The sequence below is a fragment of the Cupressus sempervirens genome, chromosome 10, assembly GCF_028749045.1.
Source record: "Cupressus sempervirens isolate cs-2001-9-10 chromosome 10, ASM2874904v1, whole genome shotgun sequence".
Lineage (NCBI taxonomy): Eukaryota > Viridiplantae > Streptophyta > Pinopsida > Cupressales > Cupressaceae > Cupressus > Cupressus sempervirens.
Genome location: NC_143127.1, coordinates 532,978,531 through 533,000,089, shown reverse-complemented (window position 1 = coordinate 533,000,089; position 21,559 = coordinate 532,978,531). Strand labels below are relative to the sequence as shown.

General features: G+C 37.3%; 1 protein-coding gene and 1 long non-coding RNA gene across 2 annotated transcripts in view; both read right to left on the bottom strand.

The window, feature by feature from the left end:
• Window positions 1–465: 465 nt before the first annotated feature.
• Window positions 466–21,559, bottom strand: part of LOC149534990 (CRM-domain containing factor CFM2, chloroplastic-like) — a 75,716-nt gene continuing 54,622 nt past the window's right edge. Inside the window, exons 4-11 of the mRNA XM_089803005.1 lie at window positions 3,201–3,533; window positions 2,675–2,819; window positions 2,281–2,573; window positions 2,097–2,156; window positions 1,624–1,824; window positions 1,253–1,502; window positions 987–1,117; window positions 466–876 (exon numbers count right to left, since the gene is read on the bottom strand). Coding sequence (XP_089659131.1) covers window positions 712–876; window positions 987–1,117; window positions 1,253–1,502; window positions 1,624–1,824; window positions 2,097–2,156; window positions 2,281–2,573; window positions 2,675–2,819; window positions 3,201–3,533 — 1,578 coding nt within the window. The 3' untranslated portion in view covers window positions 466–711. The remainder of the gene's footprint in view (window positions 877–986; window positions 1,118–1,252; window positions 1,503–1,623; window positions 1,825–2,096; window positions 2,157–2,280; window positions 2,574–2,674; window positions 2,820–3,200; window positions 3,534–21,559) is intronic.
• Window positions 5,437–21,559, bottom strand: part of LOC149534991 (uncharacterized) — a 29,589-nt gene continuing 13,466 nt past the window's right edge. The window contains exon 2 of the long non-coding RNA XR_016356660.1: window positions 5,437–5,566. This is a non-coding gene — a long non-coding RNA (uncharacterized LOC149534991). The remainder of the gene's footprint in view (window positions 5,567–21,559) is intronic.

The window sequence follows — 21,559 nt, the reverse complement described above, 5'->3', positions numbered from 1 at the left end:
GGTTTGGTGATTTCAATTCCCTTGTTGAGGTATAAGGGTTTGAAGTAGAATTATGCATTTAATCCATAGCTGAGTTAGTTTGGATTAAATTTATAGAGAGTTAATTCACCTGAAACAATTTGTCTTGTTTTCCTAAATATTGTATATCTTACTTCTACTTTATAGAGAGTTCCAACATCTTTAATAGCTTCATAAAAATATTTGTGCTCTCATAACACTGTCTGGCCTGGATTTCCAATGGAATGGACAATGGCACAGAAGAACTGTGTACTGTATTAGTTGATGCAAAGGAGGACTGCATCCCAAATATTAATTGGCAGCGAAGGAACATTTAAAACTGTATTACATACTGCCAAAACAGATAACAAACCCAAAAGATAAAGGAAAAAGAAAACAAAAAATAACACTAATAAACCCAGTGACTAATACATCAGCACATACTTGCATATTTCAAGGAATTCGGTCTTTCAAAAAACTGCCCCTCGAATTAAGATATTGATGGTTTGACATGTAGAGAGACCACAATCTTCACAATTGAGTCATTGAACGAAGGATTCAACTGAACCTTCTTAAGCATATTTTACTGCACACGCTTGAGAATTTAACTGAAGATTATATTCTGAATCAGTAATCCTTATATATTAAATCCTTTTTCAAAGTGAATGACACTTTGGTGAAAATTTTTCCCAATTTTTGAAATTATCTTCTACACTAAAGACCGCATTCTTTCCGAATTGCAGTCATCAACTCAGGTGCAATATCTTGAGATTCTTTTCTCTCCTTATCATAAGAAGGATTCTCTTCACCTTCTGGCCAGCCCCGATACAATATAAGCTTGGCTGGCTCCTGGGACACCAAAACTCCTCCTGTAGCTTCCTGAAAACAGAGCATCCAAATTGTTTCATCATACATGCACTAAATGGCCTTGCATGCTCAAATTTTAAATAAAATCAAGCAATGGTGTAAGAAGTCATCCTTGCAAAAACCTCAAGTTTGAATGCAATCTCTTGAATGGAAGTTCCCCTGGCACGACCCTTCACTGCAACTATTACAAGTGCGTGTTTTTCAAAGTACGAACGGATAGACTTGGCAAGGCCAGATAAAACATTACTCTTTCCTGCAGTGACAGTATGATCAGTTTAATTGTAGAATTAGCACCAAGTTTCTGGACAAGCTATTTCTGATGTCTCCCTATTAAATATGTAAGCAATAGTAATTACTTATTTCAAGAATAAGAGCACCAAAATCTTACCAACATGAAATCGGGCTATCTTTTCCATCTGTAGAGCTTGCCTCCTTAGTACAAGCCTTTGCTTATTTGAGAGAGGCTCTGCTCGATGAAAAATTTCAGGCATTTTGCTTTTTATATTATTGTGCTTTAAAGCATCAGTATTTGTTTTCTGTGAGTCAGTTGCAAATTTTCCTATCTGCAAAATGGACAAACTATCTTCCTTTTCACTGTCGCTGTCAGAATGGTCAAGGTAAGTTGCATCATGTTCACTCTAACAACAAAAAACAAAAGCATAGTTAGCATTCACAGTACATCTTATATGTCACAGCTGGAATTATTCAATTGTACATAACTGTGACTTTCTAGAAACTATTCAAATTTTAATTTCTGACCGTTGAGTTCTCAGGATCTATAGAATTCAACTCTTTGGTCAAATGCACTGCAATTTCTTCATCTCTTGTAGAGGATGCACAAACTAATTTTTCAGTTGACTGCATGGATATTCTATCCTCGACTTCAGAGAGGTATGCAGCACAAGCATCCAATTCTTTAGTCAACAGCTCACTTGTATCTTCTCTGTCTTCCTCTTTTCTCTATAGGATCTGAAGAGTCATCAAAAATTGGAAATATGGGCCAAAAAAATATGATTCTAATAATCCTATGCAATAAGATCAAGATATATGGGTGTACATAACATCTATACACATCTATGTGCACATACACAATGGTTGGCACTAAAACAAGGTGGTATACAACTTTAAATAAACTCTATTGAAACAATGAACGATATTCATATGTTCTATATAATTAAAATGCATATAAACAAAAAAATGCCACTAGAGTCACTGGTGAGTTCCAAACGTACAAGGTGGGATTTCATCTGTTCTATGCTTCTCTCCAGTTGTAAAGTGCCAAGATTCAGAGACTGCAAATGTTTTCACAGAAACACAATGAAAGTATAAGAAAATAAACAAGGAGATTGTATGTCAATTCAAAAAAAAGAAAGGAATTCATTCCAATCCAGATTAAATGATTATATATGGAAGCACCTCACGTCGTTGAATATCAATTGAACGTTTGTATGCTGCATTCTTGGTCAATAGGCTCTTTGGCCTCAGCACAGTAGGACGTCGATAATTCTTCCCACGATATACAATTATGGCATGACCTTTGGACACTGTTTCCACTGCAACTAATATTCCCCCGCTTTCATTAGCCAACATTCTAGCTGTGTCAGTAACTTGTGCAATGCTCTTTTCTTTAGAAATTATTTTTACTAGGTCCCGGTATTTCCAGTGCAAGTGCATGTTTTCTATCACACCATCAAAGACTCCTCGTCGACCTAAAATATATATTAAATAAGATAATGCATGAAAGCTTGAGAGGGGCCAAAAAATTGCAATAGTTCTACTATCAAATTTTCTCTAAAGAAATAAATCTTACCCAGAAGTAAGAAAGGCTTCATTCTCAACCCAAGTTTGCGTAACATGAATCTTTCTTCTTCAGTTATTGTATCTTTGTTGGCAGGATCTAAAACCATTCCCATATCATCTATTTTGTTCTCTACTTCATTGTTCTTCCTTAAGGCCTATAAATTTAGAGTGACCAATTAGATTGTTTCTTTAGATTCAATCTGCATGAAAATTGTATAATACTATTAAATCATTCAAAAATGTGATGTTAAATTCATTTTTGCAAGCTGTATATCAAACAAAGCCTTTGTAAGGCTTCAAAAAAACCTGAGTTAAAGTCAACAAGATTGAAAGTGAAAGGAAGGCATCTTGTCTTAAATATAGACGGGATCAATATGTCTTCCAAATATCACTACCTTGTTTCTTTAATGAGATGGATATGCATTTGGTAGACAGAAAAAGCTATGCAATGGAAGAGGAAAAGAACAAGCAGAAATGTGATAAAATAAACTGTCTAGAGTAATTGGATTTTTTGGTGGATATTTTTGTAAACATACCAATTTCACTTTGCTATCAAGTTTTCTAGCTGCTACAAACTTCTTGACTCTGGATTCTGCTTCTCTTATCTTCCTCTGCTCTTCACTATGGATCCATCGATTTCCAGCTCTAGCAAACTGAGATTCAATATTTGATTCAACTGGCACAGCTTCATCATGGGAAAGAATTGGTGAGATTTCTTTGAACTGTTCAATTTCATACTTCTTTTGAAGAACCTTTTCCATTGCTTTCTTTTCCTCTAATACGGCACCGATAGAAGGAAGAAAATCTTTTCCCCTGTAGAAGACAATGAACTCTCTGTCTCTTGAAAGCAGAGAACCTCCTGTAAGTCGCTGCAAAGAATACTACCTTATAAGATCCAAGAAACAATCCTAGACCATAATAAAAAATGTAAAGTAAAACATTCTCAAACACAGTAATAATCCATTTATCTGTTAATGTTTCATCATTGCATCTTCGAAAAAATGACCACATAAATTACATATTCTTCAGTTATAAACTTATGATTCATCTCTTACATTTATAAATAAGAAATCATTTGAGTATGGAGTAAACATTGCAAAATGAAAAAATCGCTTGCAGTCTCAGATTTGATTATGAAAATTGTTATCCGGGTTATTCTCTTCACCTGCAACCCTGCTGGTCAAACATTAAACATCTAAGCACTGGTTTCCCATTGGCAACAACCCCAAATGACAGTCTCACCTGAGGTACATGTCGATTTGGAATCCAATGCTCTTCTTTCCATGGAGGTCAAATGTGCAGATCTGCAACTACAAGCATACATGCAATACAATAACTGAACACATGAATGCACAAAAGCTTCTTGACATTACAATAATGTTTACATACAATGGCCTCCCAAAGGGCAAGGGGGCAGCTGAAACACTCTTTCCCTGCCCTCTGGCTTATAAGAAGTAGTCTTAACCCTCAATCCCTCTCAAATGCATAGGAAGTATGCATATAACTATGCAAACCCTTCCTATTTTACGATCACATGCACAATGCCACATGTAACTAGCTCCTATGTGTACTTTAGCAAACTTTGCATTGCCTTACTTGCATAGTTGCACCTAATTAATTGTGTGTCTATCGTTACTCTCCAGTTAGTTAAGTAAATATCTATTAGTATCTCCAAAATAATACGTACTTTGTCTACATGGATTATTTTAGGTGCCAACATTCTCCCAACAAATTTAGTATATATCCCACCCTCATAATTCCACATGAAAAAATCTATGGATGCTAAACTCTGCAACCCCTAATAATGATAGCAAACATCCATGGGGAACTCCTCTCACATAGGGTGCTTGCTTGAACAAACCAACTAAAGAAAAGAACTTAAAATTAAAAGCCAAGTACAAAACAAATTCATGCATATCAGGAAAATGAAAACCATCATCACGAATTAAAAGAGAGCAATCTAACGGGCAAAAGAAATTATGAGACAAACACCCATCATGCTGCAAGCAATTAATATTAACATTCTACAACCTAGAAGAGGTTTTTGCCATAGACAAACTACAACCTCTCGCCAAAGAAAAACTCATTGTGTTTCGGCAGCATCACTGCAGTCACTATTATCCTCCAGTGCAACTAACTCTCTCATTTCTGCATGCATCTATATCCAGCGAAAAAAAGACACAACTTAAACTCAGATACATGAATGCACCATTATGCATAAATACACTGCTGCAATAAGCCAAAGTCTAAAACCCCTAGTATAATTTCTCTCTGCAATCATAGCACACAAACCAACTACTTTCCTGTGCCTCTTAAAAAGTATGCTTGACCTGAGATGCCACTGCATAGCCATGTTTGAAAACTGTGCATCCCATGCACTCTCCAACTATTGTACTTCCAAAACAAATCTACATAGTTGTATATGAAATTATTAAATATTTACTATATCTGCATGCATGTATTTCTAGTCAGACTTCATATGCCAATCATTTTACTTTCATTGTATATGTGCACTCTTGCCTGTGTCTGCACAGAGCAATCTTCCTGTGCAACCGTGGACACCAAAGTTGCATGCCGGTTCCCGATTAATATTTGAACTTGTATGTTCTAATGCAGTCTATATCCCTGCAAACTGCTCTTAATAACTGGGCATCAACTTCTACCCTACATGCCTTGCTACTTTTGGAAACCTAAACGAATACTCACACCATCTATAAACAAGGTAATATCCTCACTTACCTGCTCCATGCTAAAGTGCTTCAAGGTTTCTCCTTCCTCGCAAGTATCCAAATGTAAAGTATTATTCACTTGTGAACTGATAGAGAGTGCACACCAAACTCATATAGGCTGTGAATCATCCCTGTATATTCAGCGTCTTTTTGAATCATTGTGCAACACCTCTCTGCATTTGAACCATATTGCACAATCAACAGGTTATTTGCACCTATTGCACCACATTTTCAATAAGATTGTGTGGCCAGATATAAAAATTAGAAAACATGAGTAAAAGCTTATAAAAAGTTTTCTGAATGCATGGTTCTATAGAATAAGAGTTTTCAACTTTTGCTTTGTGACTTCACACTTTTAATGAGATCATGTGGCCATATATCAAAAAATAAGCTTGAGCATAGTTTTGTGAATTCACAACTCTGCAGAATAACGTTTTCAATTTTTCTTTGCTTCTAAATAAAAGTTAAGGTTGGATACCTAAACCTTGCATGTAGCCTTAAGAGGATTGTCACACAATACTTCACTCAAAAATTCAATGTTGTACCATAAACCCTGCAATATTATTTCTGAACAGACATCTTTGTAACTTGCAGAAGGGTCATAGCTTCCCTACCATCTCAGCGAAATAAAATCTTGGTTTTTTAAGTTTGCTTCTTTTCCAGTGTTATCCAACAGTGTACAAAAAAAATCTGATCAAAATAATAACAACAAATTCGGCACTAGAAAGCAGATTCAACAATATATTCAGTAGCTTCCAGCATTTCCATCAACAAATGCTGACTAATGTCCAAACAAACAGACTCTCCACCAATGAAATTACCCACCCACACATTCAAAAGCAGGTCCGAAGATCCAACTCGATTCAACACAAAACTCAGTGAGAAGATCAAGCAACCAAAAAATGTAGATCAACCAAACAGATAAAAATAAGTCACTAATACCATGACTAAGAAATTCAAAAATAGAGAATAAACCATTAACCAACACATGGAGATCCAGATTTGAACTGTACCATACACAGTAGCACCAACCATAGTTCTGAGAATCACGGCGATTCACACGATTTGGCAATTCGATTCAAGCCAAACGATTTTCTGTGAATCGGTGAACCGAATCAGCAATAAAGGGTTTATGAAATAAGTTGCTAAATTTCAAGGGTTTTTTTAATTTGCCAATTCATGGCCGATTTGATTCCGATTCATGGCTGATTCACAATTTGATTCGGCCTCGCCAATTCCATTCTGATTCCGATTCTTGTTACTTTGGCACCAACACATCAGAATTCTGGAAAAATCCAAAACCCTAACAAGATCATCGATAATTGCTATATCCTCCATTTCCAGATCTGTTTTGATTGAAACATAGAAAAACACAATAACACAGATCTACAAACAAACTTGCAAACCTTTAAAACTTGCTCCAGAATAGAACTCCAACTGGGTCCTGAGAATGTAACCAACTTTAAATCATTTGGCAACAAGTTAGATCATGGCTAACATTCACGATGTGATTTGTTTATACACACTGGTGCACAATTATTTCTCCACCAAAGCATGCTTAGGTTTGGATACCCGTGTCAGATGATTAATGTTTTTAACACCATGGTCATGAAAAGTGCAGCAAACAACAATGTGCCATGATTTACTAGATTTTGAGCAAAACAATGTAGTAGAATTTTGCTATTGTTTCTATTAACACTGTTTCAATGGTTATGTCGGGGTTTTATAAGCATTTTACTCCACTACTCCAAACTTCTAGTTTGCATGCACCCAACTCAAATCATGGCATCAATTGTGCACATCTGCGCAGAGAATCTCTTAAACTAGATTTTTGCATGGTGTAGGTTTTGAGGCACACTCCAGTTATCTGAGCTGCACTGGCCATTATTAATTTTGTGCTTATCATTTCACTTTTAATTTTTCAATCACCTTCCTAATCTTCCCATGCTATGCATTTTCAACTAACTGTAATATTATCATGCACCAAGGGAAAGGCACACTATGATGCCAACAAAAACCATGTCCTGTAAAACTAACATAGACTCCTTTCAGCAAAGAAGCTTCCATGTACATGCAGAAAATGAATATGTAATTGGTACATACAAAAGCTTTACTTTCTTTATTTTCTAATGTAAAATCTGTCCAATTCCACTGCAAGATTTGATGATACAAAATCCAGTCAATAATCTACTGCTCTTGTCAAACCAGAAAGGTTTCTACAAACAATAGGAATGAAACAAAAATGGAGAGAAGAACAATACCGTACAGCCCTTGAGAATGGACATAAAAATGACAAATTTGTATCATCAAAGTGTACCAAACGACAAAATGGATTGGCCCTCCAAATGCAGAATAAAAAAGCCCCTGATTTATCATAGATATAAGTTTTTGAATAAGATACACCAAGGAGAAAAGGGCAATTGCCAATTTGATGACAATTACCCTCAAGTGAATAAGCATAAACTTGACAAAACCAGATCATCCCTCCCTCATTTGTTGGTAATGGTCCCTATTATTGCTGAAGATGAGAAAACATTTTTCTTTGACCCATCCAATGAATACTATTTTCCTTACCAATTTTGGACAGTGATAATATGCATTGTGTATGTTTGAGTAGTGCTCAACAGTTGTATAAATTCAAACATTGGTAGTGAAACTTGAATGTTATGTTGTATTTAAATTGGAGCTACTTTTTTTATTGCTGATTCTTCCAACAATGCTGATTCTTCCAACAATGGACATCAATTGCATACGTACTACACCACACTAAATCTTGGATGCAGACTCGTGTGGTGGAATGGTCATTTGAGAATCTTAAAGGGCCTGTATCCAAGTTGGAAAAGCTGGCTATAAGGTCTTGAGAAATGATACTTTTGAATTGGGAGCTATAATCTTTATCCCAGTTGAAACTAATGAAAATATCTATGTTGTCATGGAATCATGATCTTGCTTTGAATTTTGCAATCGAATAGTCTCTGTATTCTCAACAAATTCTATTTATTTTATTTCTCTGTAATGTCCCCAAATTATGAGTACCCAAATTTTACCCCAGATTTCAATATTTTATTCAAAGCAAGTAGGGGTTAGAGATAGCTTTTTTCTTTGATTAAGATCCTGCATGCAAGTTAGGAATCATTTATAAAAAACAATTCATAATTAGATATTCTAGAGTTAAAAATAAACATCTATTGAAAATGCATATCAAATTAATAGATTGCTTGAATCAGATTTAAGATGTCTCAATCATAGAAGTGATAAGGTGGGATGATTACATGAGGTGTCCTAGTGACTCCCTTGTCCCTACACAAGGCCCGAGAATGGGCATATGATCCCCCTTGACCTCCTATGGCATGTACCATCCATATGAGGTGGTATACCTAGTATAGTGTCTTATCATCATTTCCTCAGTCTTGTTACTTCTTTCATACCTACAATCATTATCTTTATGCAATGTATGCATTCAATCACCATAATAGGGGTTAAGAGGAACATTTGCAATGAGGTGCCCACATAATCCCTCCTTCCTAAGCTCCAAGGCAATCCCTTTGTCCCCCTTTGGCCCCATGGGAATCAGTCACATACTCATGCTTAGAAGATGACCTCATCACATTTCCCCCCATCTTCCCCTCATTATCCCTACCATGGCTGATTACATTAGTCAGAAAAAACATATGGTATTTTAATTTCACACAACAAATCTTATGATGAAATATTCCTAGATCAGCAATGCAATATATTAAATCAGAATTATGCAGGTAACCTTTACATGTGTCTGTCTATATATCTATAAATGGACAGCAACATAATATCATAATTCTGAACTGCATATATAATTCAATACAGACAGTCACGCGTAGGATTTTAATGTAATATATGTGCCACATAATATTCACACCCAGATCGCAGGTTTGAATTTATAATCTTCTCCTCTCTAAATATGACTTGTCCTCTCTTTTCAATGATTTCTTCTCTTATCCCATTCAATATCATTTTGTATCCTTTGAATGGTAATATCTTTGGATACGTGCTGCCATTTAATAATTCCTTGCTTACCGATTTGTGATGAATACATGATGAGTTATTTTCTGCCGCCCTTAAGCTATTATTAATAACTTTGACTTTCAATGATCAAGACTAATCAATGATTAGTCAAAATCATTGGATCAATATCGTTAACTGGGCATTGAGGATTTAGGACAGTGTGGAAACATATTGTGGTGGAACTCCTGATTTAATCTTAAAATTGCAGAACTCTTGCTTCAGACTTGGGTGTTAGAAGATTGTGTTTTACTTGGACAGTGACATATTTATTCAGGAGCATGACAGAAATTTTGAAGTCTCACTACCATGAGACAATTTCTGATTTGGAACCCGGTTGGGGTAATGATAGTTAACATTTGGGAGATTATATTGTAATATCGTTTTCCAATTTGATGCTTGATTTTGATTGAATAAATAAATTCCTTTGATTTGATAAATTATGGCATTCGTTAGTTATAATTAGGTGATTGTTGATTCAATAGATTGATGCTTGATTGCTGAATAGTTTGCTTCCTTGATCCCAAGGTGGAGTGATGATTGATATGAATTCGATAATTGTTTTTCTGACCTGGCTGATTGATTAATATCACGAGGGATTAATGACTGCTGGATGAAGGACTTTCTTTATGGATTGCTAGGTGACCCTTTACTGATTGGAATGAGTTCCCCTTTATACTTTCTTGATAAATGGGTCACCACCTTTCAGAGGATGAGTCGCCACCTTTCATTGTTGCTATTGAGAATAATACTAAATAATGATCCCCAAAATTAATCTCCTTTGCATGTCCTTCTCAGATGAAGTTCTTCTCTTTTATAACTCCTTTTAAGCATGGGGAGTCACACCCTTTCATTTGTTCATGCCCTTAAGAAAGGGTCACACCCTTTGGTTATGAAAAGATACATCTGTTTGACAACAACTGTTGCCCCTTTTTCTTATTATTTGATCTTCACCCATCTCTCCCTTCTCAAATCTGTCTTTACAGTTTTATAAATCTGCATATATCCTTTTATTCTAGATATACATATCTTAGTTTCTTCTTATTGTAGTGTCCCTTCCTAGAAGCTAATATTTTATTTTTAATCAAATGCTAAGTTACATCCCCACATTAGCATTCAACTAATATTTAAATATTTCACTTACACATATATTCTTTTTTTTTATCTTATGTCAATTTGAGGAATTAAATTTTTTTTTAAATATATAAAGAATCCTCCTGCAATTAAATTGGAGGACAAGTAAGAGTAGATTGGGAGTTCCAGTCAGGGGCAGACTGGAATTTCGCTATTGATAAGAAATATTGCAGTATTTGCATAATGGATTTCGCCTCTGAAGTACACGGACTCTTCAGGAGAACATTATCTTCAGGATTAAGAGATATCCTCAGGGTAATTTACTATCTCAACATAATTTTTTGAAATAGACAATAAGGATGAATATTTTATTACTGGCACGTAATTTTGAATTAAAGGAAATTTTATGTTTTAATTTGAATATTGGTAATTTCATTGCCATGAAATCTCAAGGGAACAGAGTCATGGTTCAAAGGTTCTAACTTCTAATTACTTTTTGGAGCATCACTTCAATATCATCAGACTCCATTTTATTCTTCCAAGTTAAGAGCCAACTGTAACTGGGTTGCAACCAAGCAAAGGCAAAGGAAAAACTGGTTTTTATTTCTCTGTGCACTACTCATTTCGTAGTCACTTTTAAAAAGTTGTTTCAAGACCAATCTATTGTGTGAGAACCTCCCTAGCACTGCATAGTATTGAGACTTCGCATGGAAAAAATCCATGGTGGAAGTTGCTAATTGTTAGTTTTAGAGGATTGCTGCAAATGTATTGGCACTGCCTTCTTGGTATTTGTGTTCCAAATGCAGCGATCTCTCTTTATATTGTGGATGAGATATGGATAGACATGTTCCTTCATGGGACATGTCTATTAATTAATATAATAGTTTATCATTTAACCACACACACACACACAAACATATATATCACATAGATGTCACATATATATAACTTCAGTTTGGTATCATGAGTTTATCCAACTGAAGCTGCCAAATATTAACACACCCTCTTAGCTATGGAGGAAAAATATAAGACAGATATTACACCATTGATAATATTAGGAATGAAAACTTTTAAGGATATCTTTGATCAGAAGATATCCACCATTTTGAGAGCATGAGTATTGGCCTCTAGAATATTAACATATAATATTCACCAAACACTTTGAATAACGGCCTACAGAATATCAACACATGATATTCACCATTTTGAAATCACATGGGTATTGGCCTCTAGAATATCAACATATGATATTCACCAAATACTCTGAGTAATGGCTTGTAGAATATCAACATATGATATTCACCATGTACTCAATAAGGTTTGATATCACATATGATATCATGAGTATAAACATCCACTATGCAAAGCATAATCTATCATGATCTCCATAGACATCGTAAGATATCCACCATCATAATAGAAAATTAAGTTATTGGAAGATTGTCACCTTTCAATAATTTTTGCAAATACAAGTGACCTCATTATGTACACAGGGGATAGGCCCATTAAAGTCATACAATCACACACAAGGACTCTCAAACTCCATCTAAATATCAATCATCTGAGCTCCTCAACCAAAGTTGCTTTTGATGAAGTGTCATACTCCTTGTGAATCTAATATGACCAAGATCTTCAAAGATCAAGTGAAACATATCCTCTATCTGCTCCTTCAAAGAGATGTGTCAAACTCCCTCTGAACATCAATCTTTTGAGATCCTTTACCTTTGAAGAAGTGTCAGACTCCCTCTGAATCTGATACCAATCTTGCTTTTCCTACAAGAAGATTCTCGGAGGAAAAGGTCAAAGCACATAGCTCTTATAGTATATATTAAAAAATAAAAATAAGAGAGAGACTGCAATGAATAGATATATGTAATACTCAAGGAAAATACTTATTTGCACATCATCTATGATGCAATCTTTTATACTTATTGATTCGTTCTTTTGATGCTAATATCAATACTCCGGATTTGGTGATTTCATAATAGCTTTATTTACAATAGTATATGTACTCCTTACTCAATAGCATTTAATATATTTCTACCTTTAACAATATTAATATATTACTCTATCCTAGCCCATCCTTTCATCCAATGATTCCTCTCTATTATGTAGCTGACTGCATATATTTTCTTGTGTCTTTAACTTGATCAACGATCTTTGAGTTTGCAATTCTTATTATAACTACATCCCAATTCTTATTTTAGTCTTGAAATATAATTCCCTCTTTGACCAGACGCTTGTGAGTCTATCCTGGATACTTCCACCCACAATAGTCGCACAACGAAATATATATATATATATATATTTTTTGGTAATTGAAAAACTCTTGTCATGATTCTTCCTCAAGGAAGAAATCTTGCATCTTCTTTTGATGTATTTATTTTCTTTTAACTAAATCCCGTAGACACTCGATAGCAAGGAATCAATCCGGCAAGCGGGTTGTCGAATAGGATCATTCTATGTCTTTTAGTGTCATGGTCTTTCAAATGCTGGAGTTACGTGGATGCCACATCAAGACTTGATAGCTTGACTATTGTGTGCATATCCTATTTGCCGCTAAATGAGGCAAATTTGTGCCTGGTCTAAGTCCATGTTTTTCCACCTTGTCACAGTGTTAATCGCTCTCTTTTCGAGATTCCTTCCATGTCACCCCTCTTGCTCCTTTGACTTACACACGCTTGACCTTCGCAGACTTTCATGTTCTTTTTTATTTCTCATGTAACTGCCTTGATATGCTCTGTAATTTCCTTCCCTCCGTGTTGACGTGTTCAAGTTGTTTTGATATTATTCTCCCGCTGACTAGGTGGGGAGACAGTGAAAAGATTAATATCTTATGAATGTCTTCCATTGTTGACCATTCCAAAACCTTCCAACTCAATGAATCCTCCTTGACTAGAATCCAAATATGTCACCACCTACTGAAAACTTGTTTCATTGTGCGCAACTACTCCACCATTTCACTCAGACCAACAAGCTTATAAAAATGTAAAGAACAAACTTTGATGCGGAATTCATCATTCTCTAAACTATCTTCATTGCTAGTGTTAGTTTATGTTGTCGATAAAGTTATAAAATAGCCGACGGGTAGATTAGCATCCGAAAGGACGCGTGATGGTTGAGTCACCCCAACTGTGTTACATGTTCTTGTCTATTGTCTGTATGCATTAAACTATTTATCCCATATGGTAAACATTTGGCATCGTTGCCCAATGGACCTGAAACAAAGGCAAAGGAATGAAAAATAATGCCGAATCAGCTTAACAAGGATAGGAATAAGATAAAGGAAAAAAATGAAATACGCACCGCACAAGAAATTTTAATTTTAGCATAATAGGCCAAACGCAAATGGAGGTTTCAGTAGATTGCCGACGGACACCAAAGCACCAAGGAATTGTTAGAAGAGACTCGACAACAGTTGGATTTGGTGGAAGAAACAAGGGAGGAATTTCTTAACCTGTATATGCCGAGGGAAGAGAATCCAGACAAAAGGGAATTAACTCACACGACTTGGAGTACCAAGGGAGCACGAGCATGGAGTGAACTCTTCGTCCGCGATACACTTCTGGAATGGACAACCTCGTTTGAGGAAAACCCTTTTTCACCAAGTAATGCGGCTGTTGGAAATAAGACGACTGTCCGAAACAGCGTGGGTGTGAGGAACAACGCGGGTATGCAAAACAGCGTAGGAGTGAAAAACAATGCGGGTAAATAGCAAGTACCTCCAACTTGAATAGTAATGGCTGGACCAAAAGAAAAATTGCCAAAGTTTGATGGTGATGGAATGGCCGATCCAATCAGACACTGTAAGACATGCGAAACAATTTGGACGGCGAATGGCGTAACCGACACAGATGAATGAGTGCGACAATTTTCAGCAACCCTAAGGGGTGTAGCAATTGATTGGTTTGCCGACGCCGATCCCCAAAAATTAGCTTCTTACGTAACAGTTAAAAAGGAGTTTATCACCGAGTTTCAATTCTTGTGAGACAACAATGAGATTGTCGCAGAAATCTACACCACAAAGCAAGGGAAAAATGAAACAGTCCATGTATATGCCAGAAAACTAAAAGAATTAATAAATAAAATGGAAAGTAAGCCGGTAGATGGGCTGAAAAAGAGATGGTTCATTGAAGGACTATGCCCGGAGTTAAGGAAGAAAATGAAGATTGTGTTGCCATCATCATACACCGAAGCATACAATCAGACGATGAACTTAGAGAGTGAACAGAAAACGAAAAAGAAGCAGAAAAGTCGCTCATCTAACTCAGATGATGCATCTTTGGAAAAAGATAGCAATGATGATGAAAAGGACAGTAAGAAGGTCCAAGCTCTCCAGAAGGATATGATCAGAATGATGAAAGAATTTAAAAATATGCCGAGAGAGACGAAGGGAAATGAGCTATGGTGCATAAAATGCAAGACAGAAGGTCACATGAAGGGATCCTGCCCGAAAAATCAGTTCTGTGATATTTGCCAAATTATGGGACATTCTACAAAGGAATGCCCATTCAATATGAAGACAAGGGGGCATCAACAAGTGCTCCTGACACAGGAAGCTTCCACGTCAGGAGGGAACGGAAACAACAGAAGAGGAGAAAACAACAACAATACCAACAATAATAATGGGGGCCGTAGCCAAATTACAGTACGATGCGAACGGCCGCCTGATGGTTCAATGCCGAGCATGCAATTTGTGGGGCCACTTTGCACAAAACTGTACATCAACAAACGCACCAAAGTTGTTATGCACATGGTGCAGTCCTAGAGATCATGAAGATGCCAAGTGCCTGAAATCAGGAGTGAATTTGATCAGCATCGGCGCGGATGAAGTCTTGGCAATCACCTGTAAATAAGCAAAACTGTACCCCAACCCGACGGAAGAAAAGAAGAGATTGGAAGAAGCACGAGTGGAAATTGAGAAAGCAACGCAGGCAGAGAAATCACAATTGAAGGACACTACCGATACCTCAATGAGGAACTGCACAGAACAAAACATCATAAGGCAAATATTACAAATTGAAATACCAGTCAAGTTAAATAATTTGATCCTCACAATGCCTCAACTACGGACAGCACTCATGAACATAGCCCTGACTACTAAACTACCAGAAGAACATGGAAGGGAAAAGAAAAGCGGAGCAAGTGCAGCAAACCCAATGCTGCTCACCCTCACATCCGGATGGCATCCCGCGGTCATAAAGATGGGTATATTAGGAATGGTTCTTTCAGACACAATTGTGGATGGAGGTTCAAGGGTAAACGTCCTACCAGAAGATACCTAGAAGAAGTTGGGACAGCTAACATTGTGGCCCCCTACGTTCCAATTACTAACGACGGACCAACACGGCATTAAACCTCTCAGGGTCCTGATGGCACAACCAATGACTATTGGAACACAGTCGTTCCTACTCGACTTCGTCATCATCCTGTTGAAGAGGAGAGGATATGATGCCATTTTGGGCCGAGGATGGCTTGTACAAGCAAGGGTTAAGCATGATTGGATGAAGAATACACTATCAATGGAAAGTAGGGGACAACGATTCATTATTGATTTACACACACAAATGGTGGGCGAAGAAGCTGCATCATCTGATTTTGAAGAAGAGGATGAAGGAAAGCAACGATTGGAACCAGATGAGGAAGGAGTCCTACGGTTGGAAGGTGGATCAACGGACGATGATTTGGATTTGATGAACGGTCTTTTCCAGTGGCAGATGGAGGATTACAAGCTCTTTTCAAGTTGTAATATGTTAAGGGTCGACGAAGGTGAGAAAGAAGAGAGAAATGAATGTCCGAAGGAATACAGAGAAGCAGAAGGAAAGGTGTTTACAAAAGAAGCTAAAGGGAAGAACATACAGTACGAACCCAAAAAAAAGGAAAGAGTCCACCGTACGGTACACAATAAACAGACCACGCAGAAAGAAAATGTTACGTTGGACCACGGATTTAGTAGAAAGGTGCTGGTAGCAAGGAAAACACATCATACGGTCTGTACAAGAAACAAAGAGGAAGGGGTTAATAAAAGCTTCAGCAGTATAGAGTGAAGGTTCTAAAACCAAGAATAAAGTTATTGACGGCAAGGAGTGGCAGCCAACAGAATTCATGGTACCGAGTTTCGAGAACAAACTGAGCGATATGGAAAACCTAAGGGAGAGATTGTGCAACTTAAATAAACTTGATAAGCGACGATAGTAAGCACAATGGGCCACGAAGGTGACACAAAATAGGCGCAAAGCGTGGCATGATAAACACCTAAAACTAAACAAGTTTCAACCAAGACAGCTGGTGTTGAAGTGTAGCGGACGGAACGAAATCAAACCGGGGAAGTTTAAAGTCAAATGGGTCAGACCATACCATATCCTGGAAGTGGGCGATAAAGGAGCAATAAAGCTATGGACATTGGATGGGCAGGAAATTTTAGAAATGGTGAATGGTCCCAAGTTAAAAATATACCATACCAGAGTTTTTCCCCTGTTGACAAACAATGAGGAGCAGTAGTAGAGAACAAAAAAATAAATAAATAAGAAAGAAAAAAATTTAAAAATGAAGAAGTTATAGTCACCACACAGTTTCCCTAGAAAGTTGAAAGCCACTGTACGGTCCTTGTACTACCCTCACCGACGACAACTTTAGCGAGCTGATCACTGTACAACATCAAGCTAAGGGCCACCGTACGCCAAGCCTCAGACACAAGGTCGTACGACTCAGGCACCATTCTATGACCACCATACGGACCTCTCAACACTTTAGCAAATCCGTACAGGCATCTAGCAAATCTATACTGGCATTTGGCAAACCGAACAGGCACTTGGCTAATTGTACGAACTTTCACCTCACCATATGATGCAAAAATAAGGGGAAATTTTATGATTTGTTTTACTGTACACAACGCTGGAGGCAGGGAAAGAGCAAACTGTACGGACATTCAGAATACATCATAAGACCGTACGGCAAAATAGAAGACCATACGCCACGTGAGCAACTTGCAAACAAGAGATTGTATAGAAGGATAGAAAGCAGACAGGCATGTTTAAAATACCGTACGACTAGGACCAGCCAGTGATCGTACGGACAGCAAATAAATTAAAAGGCGACATTTCAAGCAGTGTGGTTAATACCCAGGAACTGATACCGAACGGAAAGTTCAGGAGAGACTAGGCGACAATAAGTCACAGATTAGCAAAAAGCATTGCACACGACAAAGTAGTATACAACACGACATGGATCGTACGACCGCACTATAAAGGAAGAAGCAAAAAAAAAAACAAACGACATATAAAAAATGTTCAAAATGAATAATGTATGATGCCAAAGGGAAGAGAAAGACATAAACAGGTAGAAAATGCAAGTGGTTGGCTGAAAGAGTATGGGATTGGAAGAAAATCACAAAAATGGTGTGTTCCATGGACTTTTATGTGGCTTTGAGAATGTTAATTTGGTCTTGGCGGCGGGGGCGCTACCCCTCGACCTCGCCCTGTATCGTGACAAGGAGCGCGCTTGGGGCGCTGCCCCTCGATCCTACTGGGGGCATTGCCCCCTAGACCCCCAGTCGCTTCAGTTATCAGTCATGGGAAGTATGACCAGTTGACAAGACCTAGAGCTACTGCAAGCATGGAGTGTCTGTGTACCAGAGGTGGAGAGAACAACAGAGCAAGCCTTTCGAAAGGGGTGATATGCTTTGAGGCACTTGAAGTAGTTGTAGGACGTGAAGCTGTCTTAGTGGATGCATAGAGAGCTCCGTAGAAGCTGATCATCCAATTGAAGGCAGTACAGCGACACTTGGCTCAGTGTACCCAGGAGTTGGAAGTAGAGAAAGCGACACGGGTGGATATTTTGTAATTGTCGTCCGCAGACAACTTTTCTTTTTGGGGGCGATGATGTTGTCAGTAAAGTTATAAAATAGTCGATGGGTAGATTGACATGTTGTTGGTAAAGTTATAAAATAGCCGACAAGTAGATTAGCATCTGAAAGGACGCATGACGGTTGAGTCACCCCTTCGGAATGGTATATGTACACCCTCCGAAATGGACTTTGGATCATGGTTGTAATCATCATTAGAAGCACTATGTAATCTCTTTGGCAATAAAAGGAGTACTGTTGTGTTACATGTTCTTGTCTACTGTCTATATGCATTAAACTATTTATTACTAATGGAGCTCTTGGTGAATATATATTATCTCATCTAATTTTCAAGATCGTTCAACAAAATTCATTGTCCATATCATTGCAAGCCATGTAAACAACAATCATTGCTTACGCATGACCTAGAAGAATTGACTTTCTTCTTTGTAGACAAAAAATTGTAGTGCCACACCCACACATAAGGAAATTTCCAATTTCTCCATCAACTTCATCCCAAACAAGGGATTTAAGGGATCAATGTCTATAAATACATTTTATTCATTTTGTACTAATGCTTTATTTTCATTAATTTTCAAGCCTCATAGGTAGGTAGGGAACTTGCTCTGATACCATGTTAGTTTTAGAGGATTGCTAATGTCGTCCCCTTTTTCCCAGCCAATGACAGCTAAGTTAAAAGCAAAAAAAAAAAAAAATTATTGTTTTTTCATTTCCACCTAGGCCCCACATGGGCGTTGGAGATTTCTAAAATAAGGGAACCCTAATGTGGCTTCAAATAACAAAAGGTAAATACTAAAAGAATATTGTTCAAACTTCATTTCAATTTGTAGTTGTTTGCAAGTTGGGAAGAGGAAGAGGAAAACTTCAAATCAGCAACAACAAAAGACTAAAGAGGAGTGCATTTTAGAGGTGCAAGAGGAGGTTTTGCCTTGATTTCTACTTTATTCTAGGTATGGTTTTTATTTTCTTTTTGTTTGATTCAAATTTTATTGTTGTTTGTTGTCATTTTTCAATTTTTCCAATGACATAGAGAGGGCATATTGAATGCAACATTGAAATGTTTTTTTTTTTTTCGGTAACTTGCAGCAGTATAATACATTGTAAAATCCGAAGGCAAAAACATGAGCAGCAGTGAGAGTGAGGGAATTAGTGATAGCATGGAAGTTGCCATGCAAGAAACTCAAGTGTCACATTTACAAAGACCAAGAAAAAAACTTAGGGCAGCCATGGATGATTTATCAAGTGAATATAATATAGATGTCCCTATGGAAGATACAATGCCTAATCTATTTGAGTGCCCTTCCAAAGCCCTAAAGAAATATGCCAAAGGCCCATTCAACCCTAAGAAACCTCTCCTACAATTTTCCACAAAAGTAGACAACAATAAGAAGAAAAATTCGGGGGGTAGTAGGGAATGGGAGTGTCATATATGTAAGAAACATTATTTTGGGAGCTACACAAGAGTGCATTGTCATCTTTTATGGATAGGTGGGCAAGGAGTGAAAGGTTGCAAAAAAATTAAAGATGACGAAAAAATTGAGGCCAATAGGTTGCATGTGGAGGGGGAGTTATTGAAATCTGGGGGTCCTACAGGTAGCACACCCTCACCCTCATTCACTCCCACACTCACTCCCACTAGCACTGCTAGTAAACGGAAGGGAAAGGCCAAGAGACATACCAATGTGGCTGATTTATTTAACATACAAGCAAAAGAGAGAGTTGAAGAGTCCATTGGTAGATTTCTTGTTGCTCATGGCATACCATACCATGTTTCTCATTCCTCATTCTATAAACAAACGTGCAAGGATATTTATGTTGTTGGTCCCTCATTTGAACCACCAAGAGAGACTAAATTACGCACCACTATCCTTGACAAAGAGCACTCAAAAATAAGCATTTTGATGGAGGATATGAGGCAAACATGGATGAGTGATGGTTGTTCTATTATCATGGATGGTTGGATTGATATCAAACATCGGCCACTCATCAATCTTATTGTCACCAGTACAGCAGGGGCCTATTTTCTTAGAGTCGTTAACTATTGGGGGAAAAAGAAGGATGCATCCTTCCAATTCGAGATTTTGAAAGATGCTATAAAAGAGGTAGGGGCTTCGAATATTGTGCAAGTAGTCAATAATTCAGCCCGGGTGTCTAAATCAGTTGGATTGATAGTAGAGAGCACCTATAGACACATTTTTTGGACCCCATGTTGTGTACCTTGAGGGACTTTGGGAAAGCTGATTGGATAAAGACTATAGTGTTTGAGGCTAGAGACGTCATCACACATATATTGCATTATTTAGGACATTTTCCAAAAAAAACATTCCTCAAGCCTGTGGAGACTAGATATGCTAGCTACTTCATTTTGTTGGAGAGGATGCTTGAGGTCTAAGAGGCCTTACAGAAGTGGAATAGATGGCATGAATCAAGCAGCTTGGATGGAAGACTTGTCAAACAAAGAATCCTGGATAAGAACTGGTGGACCACAATGAGGTAAGAAACTTAAATAATTGACATCATAATTCATAATTGTTATTGCCAATTTAATAAAAATAATTCTAATTAAAGCACTTGCTCATTTTTTTAACATAAGATGTTTCTTACTTGCAATTTTCTTTCATTTGCTCCTTCATTGACCCTATTGTGCAGGTCATTAGATATGCTGAGACTGATTCTCCTAGCTTTGGAGAGATTAATGAGACCTTTGATAGCATGCTTGGGCAGATCACGCAAGCTATTTAAGAGAAGAAACCTACTTTGGAGTTCAATGAGAAGCATCTTAAGCCCATTGTAACAAAAAGGTGGAACACTATGAACACCCCACTTCATATGGCAGCCTATGCAGTCAATTCAAAATGGTATGCACCAAGGCCTGGGAGAGTGCCTCCATATAGTGATGATGAGGTGAGTTTAATTTATGATTAAGATTTTTGATTTTATAATATATTTTTAAAATTTTGATTTTATTTGTAAAGTTTATAAACTCTAACTTCTAAATTTTTGTTTGTTCAATATACGTGAAGGAGGGCTTCTTCAAGGCCCTTTCAAAAATGCATTATGCAAAGAATGCTGCAAAAATTCAAGGGCAAAGGCTTAACTTTGCCAATCTTCGTGGTCCAACATTTGGTAGACCATAGGCGAGGACTGATAGAGCTACATTAGCTCAAAGGGACCCGATTGGATGGTGGAC